This window comes from Helianthus annuus, chromosome 11 (assembly GCF_002127325.2).
Source record: "Helianthus annuus cultivar XRQ/B chromosome 11, HanXRQr2.0-SUNRISE, whole genome shotgun sequence".
NCBI lineage: Eukaryota > Viridiplantae > Streptophyta > Magnoliopsida > Asterales > Asteraceae > Helianthus > Helianthus annuus.
Window position 1 is genome coordinate 55,580,368 of NC_035443.2, and position 8,003 is coordinate 55,588,370.

The window sequence follows — 8,003 nt, forward strand, 5'->3', positions numbered from 1 at the left end:
ATTTTACACATACCGTTCGGGACTGGAACACCTCTTTCTCTTAATTTTGAGGCTGTCGGAATCTTACCTTTTATTGTTCTCCATACAAACATGCTGCACTTTTGTGCTGCCCAATTGTTCCAAAAGAAATCGTCCGCTGCTTCGTTTAGATTTATGTTTCTTGCTAGCGTACTTCTTACTTCTTTTACCGAGAAATCTTGATTGTCTCCCCCTTTCCATATCCAATTATCGCTATTCTCCTGTTAAAAATAATATTGTTATAGAACCAGTTTTATATTTTATAAATATTTTTCTATGTGGTTTCTAATATTTGTGTTTGTTTTTGTCATGGGCTCGAGATTGTCTAAAGCGCTGGGCTGAATCTTTGGAGCAGTTATTGGGCTTATCAGTTGCGAAAGGGAGCAGATGGGCTTATGGTATCGGTCTGCTATATTAAAGTGTTAGATACGGAAGATTGTGAAGGATGGTCCATTAGGTTCTCTCAATTTTTCTTTCCAACAGTCTCTTTCACAGTTCGGTTTAGGGTTTGAGCGAATATTGTTTTGTTAACCTGTTAGATCGAGAGCTGTGTGAGAATAGGTCATCGTGTTGGTGATCGATTCGTGAGCTGTGAGTTTGTTGAGAGTTTTACTTTGGTTTGATTAGATATATCTTTGTAAAAATGTTCAGATTCATTTGATTTTGTAAAGATACCATTGTTTTTGACATGGTATCAGAGCCATCAGTGCTCTGTGGGTTAATTAGTTCTTCTCTTCCGTTTTTTTCTTTCACCGGGTGTGATTCTTCGTTCTAGGGTTTCATATTTTGGAGATTTGGTGTCTTCTTGGAAGGTTGCACAGGTCTTACAAGATCCGTGTTGTTCTTGTCGGTTGAAGAAGATTGATCGGAGTCAGTCTTGGTCGTTCGAGTGAAGATTTAGGGGTTCTTGAAGTATTGGTGAATCGGAGCTCTTCTAAGAGTTCTTGGGTGAATCGGAGTATTAGGGTTCCGATTGTTCATCCGCTGACTTAGCTTGGGTGTTCTTCTACAGATCTGTACCGGAGTTCTTGACTTGTGCTATCGTTCGAGTATCCACTGTTATGGAGTCTTGTTTGGTCAGGCGCATCTGCCGATTTCAGATTGTGTTCTCGAGAAGTGTGCCAGTGCAGAATAGTAAAACCCAACTCTAGGGTTGTGCAGACGTTTGAGAAGAAGTTAATACTCGTTGGTCTCTGTATTCAATAAGAATACAGGGCATACCAACAGTCTTGCTGCTGGACTATTCTTCTTGCAGTATCTTGTAGCCATAAGTGAAGGCTACAAGACTGTATAGCTCGGAGTTAACCGCTTCAAGTTGTTTACGATTCTTGGTTGGATTGCCCTGACTATAATTGTGTAAGTTTTCTCGGCTAATCTTGAAGTTGTTTTCAAGCTTTAATTTAATTTTGAGATTTTTTACTTGCTTATTGCTCCCTACGTGCTATTTGTGAAGGTTCTTGGTTTGTTGTTTTTTTTCGGTTTAATGTCAATGTTAATAAAAGATAAAACTATTAGGAATTGTGATTTTCTCCTGTTTTTTGTTGAAACACGTATTTGGTTGATCTGTACACATGTTGATAAGTACCATGTTTTTTTTTCTCATTTGTTGTTGTATAGTAGTTGGTTTTTTGATTGCTTAACAACTACGGCTGTAATCGAGTCGAGCCAGAGTGGGCTCAAGCTCAAGCTTGAAATTTATTGAGGCGGCTCTACTTGGCTAAAGCTCTAACTTGGAGTTGAACGGGCTGAGCCATGAACAGAGTCGAGCTTGGCTTGGTTACAAAATGAGCCAGCTCTGCTCACATCATCTAAAATTGAGGTTTTTTAGCTAGTTTTTCTCTAGCTTTTTTGGTGCAAGTTACAAGCCGAGAGCTTTATAAACAACCATATTAACAACATTAGCATATTTCTAAATCTTTCTAGACAATTTTTTTTTAAGTCATTTATGATGAACGGAATTAAGGTATGATCGTGCTTCTGCTGCAACTTGTTAAAAGGTGGTCAAATGGTTTCTTGTTTTTGAAAAAGGTCAATATTGTGTTGGATAAATAAATAAATATATACTTACATACTGTCTTTCTAAGCAAAGCAACTTTATTGGTGTTTAGTTTTTTTTTTCATAGTCAAATGATCCATATCTCGTTTTTTGTTTTGGTCTCTGTTGGTTTTTGGTTCAATTATTGTGAAGGTGTTAAAGTTCTTTCATAATATCAAACGAGTCTTTATGTTCTTTGCATGTTTTGACCTGGTTTTTATTTCAGGTGTGGTTCTGAAATTTTTAAAGTCGTGTGACTTTGTTTTATTAGATATATATCTAATATTGGTTTAAAGTTTCAGTTTTTGTCATTCTGTGATGTTACAGGAAGTCGATGTGTTTTGGAAGTGAAACTTGTTTAGTATCTTGGTAGTGGATTGAAAGTTCATTTGCTAGTTTAAAGTCATGTGACTTTGTGTGTTGTCAGATGTGTGTATCTGATAATTGTTATACAGTTATATATTTCTATGTTAATTGGAATATATTGTATGATTGTTCTCTTCAGTGGTGATTACTGAAATTTATGATAGCCTTGTGTTTTAGTCTCTTGTGTAAGAGATATTTTCTGGTCATAAAATCTTGTGATTTTGTGGATTATCAGAATTTGTTTAGGCTATAATTGTTGTCTGGTATAGAAGTGTGTACTTCTTGTTATTTTTCAGACTTGTTTCTTGAATCTTGTTTCTCTCTACAACTTGTTAGCCTCTCGAGTACGCATCATAGATTTAGGGTTCTTAGTTAGAAATCTGTTAAATCTGAGTGTTGATGAATGTAGGTCCATCATGTTGATGGTCCATGTTGAGAGTGCTATGTATTATGTGAGAGATTCGTAAGATTTTTTGTAGCTCTCGTACAGTTTGTTCCCAAAAGTATCTAGGGTTTCACAGATTGAGTTGATCTGCTTGATTCTTGTAGATTTAGTATAGATTATCGTGGTGTGGTAATCTGTAGGGTTGACTTGTGAGAGTTTCTTGTTATATTTGGCTAGAGATTTGGTGTATTTGTGTATCGTTTCTAGTTTTTTACAAGTTTAACGTTGGTTGTTGTTCGATACTCATGTTTACAAGTCTTGTCTTAGTTCTTAAAAGTCATGTGATTTTTATATGACATCAGATATATAGTTCTGTTATGCAATCATATGATTCTTTGTTATTTGGATATGTTGTATTATTATATTTTCAAGGTGTTGACATGAATCCAATTCTTTTCAGATTTTTTAATCACATGATTCAAAATTTTCAGACAAGTCTTTAAAGTTGTGTGATTCTTGTTTTATTATCGTATATGATTCGCATATTGTAATTGAATCGTGTGATTCATTATTTTTATTAGAAAATTGTTGTTTCTAATTCTTTGTTGTTTAATGAGGCGTGTGTCTGATATGCTTGTTGAACCGTGTGATTCACTTTTCTGATTTGGTTTCATTAAATGTTTTAGAAAGTTGTTAAACTTGTCCATAGATGAATGATTTAGTCATTTGTTTTTGAAGTGGATTATAAGTTCACTATTCAAAAAAAAAATGGTAGTCTTGTGATTTGTGATAATTGTTATGGACACTTTGATTTTCGTTTTTTTTTTCATATTTCGCTGATCTTTTATAACTATACATAATTGGAGTTTCCTTGTTTCTTCTAAAGTGAAAATTTGTTATTCAGTTATTTTATTAATTTTGAGTGAACCAATGTTTAGTCATTTGTTTTCAAAGTTAAAAAAGTTTGAGAAAAAAAAAACAAACAGTTTTTTGATCTACTATAGAAGTAGAGATCGTGATGTGTATCATGTTGTTTGTGAGGTTAAGTGGCTGGTAAATGTGCTTGATTAACTGAACGTTGTATATGCTTAGAAAGTGTTTATTGCCACAATTTCATGATAATATGTGTTATCTCCTAGGACTTATTAACATGGTCGAAATATAAAACTGAGGGCGGGTGTTAAAAATAATATTGTTATAGAACCAGTTTTATATTTTATAAATATTTTTCTATGTGGTTTCTAATATTTGTGTTTGTTTTTGTCATGGGCTCGAGATTGTCTAAAGCGCTGGGCTGAATCTTTGGAGCAGTTATTGGGCTTATCAGTTGCGAAAGGGAGCAGATGGGCTTATGGTATCGATCTGCTATATTAAAGTGTTAGATACGGAAGATTGTGAAGGATGGTCCATTAGGTTCTCTCAATTTTTCTTTCCAACAGTCTCTTTCACAGTTCGGTTTAGGGTTTGAGCGAATATTGTTTTGTTAACATGTTAGATCGAGAGCTGTGTGAGAATAGGTCATCGTGTTGTTGATCGATTCGTGAGCTGTGAGTTTGTTGAGAGTTTTACTTTAGTTTGATTAGATATATCTTTGTAAAAATGTTCAGATTCATTTGATTTTGTAAAGATACCATTGTTTTTGACATCTCCGAAAGCCTTACTTGGTTCAGAATTCCTAGCAATTCCTCCGTTTGTTGTCTTTCAATATCGGTACATGGTATTCTTATCCATGCCCAATCCCATAAGACTCCACCGTTAAAACGTGTGTAGCACTCCTGGACTTTAGCTCTTTTGTCCTTTACAAGTTGATATACAAGATGGAATTTTTCCTTTAATGGCATGTCTTCACACCATACATCAATCCAGAATAAGGTTCTGTCGCCCACACCTATTTTGCTTATGAGACTTCTTTCGATATCCACCCCTCTTTTAGACAAATCTTTCCTTGTTTCTACGATTGTTTTCCATATCCCAGAGTCTGATCTTTTCTAAGTGGACCATAGAGATTCTTCTCTTGTTTTTTTGTGAATGGCCTTTATTACTTTTACCCATAAATGGTGTGGCTCCATTTTTAGTCCCCACCACCATTTGACGAGTAGAGCTAGGTTAAGGTCTCTAATGCTACCTACACAAAGTCCACCGAACTTTTTGGCTGCTACGATTTTCTCCCACTTGACCCACCTCATCTTGTTATTCGAACTACACCCACCCCATAGGAATTTCCTTCTTATACCTTCTAACACTTTTATGACGGCGATCGGGCATTTATACATAGATAAATAATATTTGGTAAACTTCCAAGGACAATTTTTAGCAAAACAACACGACCGGCAAAGGATAGTAACTTAGCTTTCCAATTCGATAATCTTCTATTAAAGGTGTCTATAACTTCCTTCCAATTATGGATATGATTCATATTTGCACCGACTCTTAGACCCAAGTACGTGAATGGGAAACTTCCCGACTTGAAACCAAGAGCTTCGGCCTTCGTTTTAACCTCTTCCTCTCCCACACCGACTCTGAAAAGCTGACTTTTTTCCGGATTTATTTTTAATCCAGAGACGAGATAGAAGCATCTTAAAATTCTTTTAAGATTTTTGATATTGTTTTCCCCCATTCGCCGACGAAAATTGAATCATCCGCGAACAATAAATGTGTTATAACTAGATTCTCCCCGCTTAGTTTTACCCCCGAAAAGATACCTTCTGTTTTGGCCCTTATCATCATTACATGTAATGCTTCCATTGCTATAATAAAAAGAAATGGGGAAAGCGGGTCTCCTTGTCTAATTCCTCTTTTGTATTGAAATTCACCCGTCAGTGCCCCGTTTACAAGTATCGATCCCCTCCCAGTAAACAAAATTCCCATTACCCAATTTTTCCACTTTGGTGGGAAGCCCATATGCGTTAAAATGGAAATCGGGAATTTCCATTCAGCGTGTCATAGGCTTTTTCAATATCCGCCTTAAATACAAAAATCTATTTTTTGACTTTCTTCGCCCAACCCACAATTTCATTTATTATCAATGGACCGTCTATTATGTTTCTACCAGAAATAAAGGCTGACCGGGAATTTGAGACTACACTACTTAACACTTTCTTCATACGATTTGCCAATACTTTAGATATAATCTTGTTAACTACCCCAACTAACGAAATAGGTCGGAAATCGGAAAAGGTCATTGGGTCAATTACATTTGGGATGAGTGCTATGAAGGATGAGCTGCATGTGTGATGTACGGATCCATGGGTGAAGAATTGCAGCATCATATCCATGATACCTGGTTTCAGCTCCTCCCAATATTTTTTATAAGTGGGAACGTAATCCCGTCGGGCCTTGGAGCTTTATCTCCCCCACATTCCCTTATTGCATTCCTGACTTCGTCTTCTTTGAAGTGTTCTATGAGACCATTCTTTTCACCCTCAGTCAATTTACTAAAGTCGTCCATCCCCATCCTCGGTCTCGACGATATTGGTTCTTCAAATTTCACTTTAAAAGCTAATCTAAACTTCTCCTTAATAACATTTGCCTCTGATATCCAACTGCCATCTATCCACAATCTGTTAACCCGGTTTGGTACCTTATGACTATTCACAAGTGTATGAAAGAACCTCGTATTTGCATCTCCCAACTCAATCCACTTTAGCCGAGATCTCTACATTAAATCCTTTGCTTTCGCCTTTTGCCATTCCTTTATACTTCTTTTGTATCCTTTCCAAAACTCTATCTCTTGTTCCGTGAGGCTCCTTTTTTCCGCTTCTATCTCCAGTTTTTCTATATTTTCGGTGGCTGTTGCTATTTGTTCCTCATCTTTTGCTTTTTCTTTGTTTCGCCATGTTTTTAGTTCTTCTCTAATTGCTTTAAACTTCACTGCCAAACACGCATCCTTGAAAACTGATTCACAACTTTTTTCCAACCCTTTTCTAACTGCAACATCATACCCCGGAGCGTCCGACCAACTATTGAAAATTCGGAACGGAATTGGTCCAAAGTTATTTGTGGCTGTTAATAATACTAATGGACTGTGATCCGACACTTCTCTGTTTAACGCGATTAACTTAGCTTCTGGCCATCTCATCATGAATTAGTCACACACTAGTACTCTATCAATCTTACTTAGATTCTTCCCGGCCCCTGACATAAATGTATATCTCTTTCCACCCATGTTATATTCTTGTAAACCCGCGTTTCTTATAAAATTGTTAAAACATAGTGCACCCCCAACATCAAATTGTGAGTTGAACCTATCTTGAGGAAAACGTACCTCATTAAAGTCTCCTAGTATCATCCATTGACCTTGGATTGACTGTTTTAGTGTCAGTATCTCGTTCCACAACTGTCTTCTACTGCTCTGTACCGTCGGAGCACACACATTCACTATAGTTGTGTCCACCTGATCCCCTGTTATCCGTCCACTAACTAAAATGAAATTCTGGCTTACTACTTCAGAGTTCTTTTTAAATACCCCAGGATTCCATATTGGTAGCAACCCACCTGACCTACCTTCTGCATCTACTTTAATGTAATCAAAAGTAGAGTTATCCCAGAACCTTTTAATCACTCTTTCAGGTAATTCTCTAAATTGAGTTTCTTGAATCACCATAAAACTTAAGCCATATTTTGACAAAAGCCCCTTCACTGTCTTTGCTTTACCCACCCCTGCACCTTTTATATTAAATGTTCCTACATTCATTGTTTACCGGCTTCCTCTGGTTCTTCTTTGATCGTCTTTTTGATTAGGTCTTCTTTTCCATTTAGATCGACTCCTACAATTGTTCCGACCTTTGTTGTTTGCCGTGCTTCCTCAACAGTTTCTTTCCTCAACAGTTTCTTCCACTGATAGTGATACCGTCGCCCTACCGTTTTCCCTGACCTATGTGTCCCATACTAGTGTATCACCAGATTGCAATTCTTCCTCACAGTTAGAGTTAAACCCGTCTTCTAGTACCGTACCTTCATTATTTTCATTGAACAGATCGTCTATTATCTCCTGGATTCTTACATCTTTTTTACTTTTCCTCTTTATCTTCAATGGGATTTTGTGATGTGGTTGGATTCTAGACTGCTCTGGCACCTCTAAATTTATATCTGGAAGCTTCCCTTTATTAATTTTTGAATTGGGTCTCAATTTTTGGGCCTTAGCAGAAGCTAAATTATTTCGTTTCCTTTTCTTTTGTTGGGTATTGGTTGGCCCAAACT

The 8,003-nt window shown here is 36.5% G+C and overlaps 1 protein-coding gene and 1 long non-coding RNA gene across 2 annotated transcripts; one reads left to right on the forward strand and one right to left on the reverse strand.

Moving 5' to 3' along the window:
- Window positions 1-247: 247 nt before the first annotated feature.
- On the forward strand, window positions 248-4,451 carry LOC110890539. The gene is made up of 2 exons (XR_002564544.1): window positions 248-1,374; window positions 2,381-4,451. It is a non-coding gene; the product is annotated as an uncharacterized LOC110890539 (long non-coding RNA).
- Window positions 4,452-6,888: 2,437 nt separating this feature from the next.
- LOC110926710 lies at window positions 6,889-7,497 on the reverse strand. The gene has a single exon (XM_022170419.1). The coding sequence runs from the start codon at window positions 7,495-7,497 to the stop codon at window positions 6,889-6,891; it is 609 nt and encodes a 202-aa protein (XP_022026111.1).
- Between the last annotated feature and the right edge of the window lie 506 nt (window positions 7,498-8,003).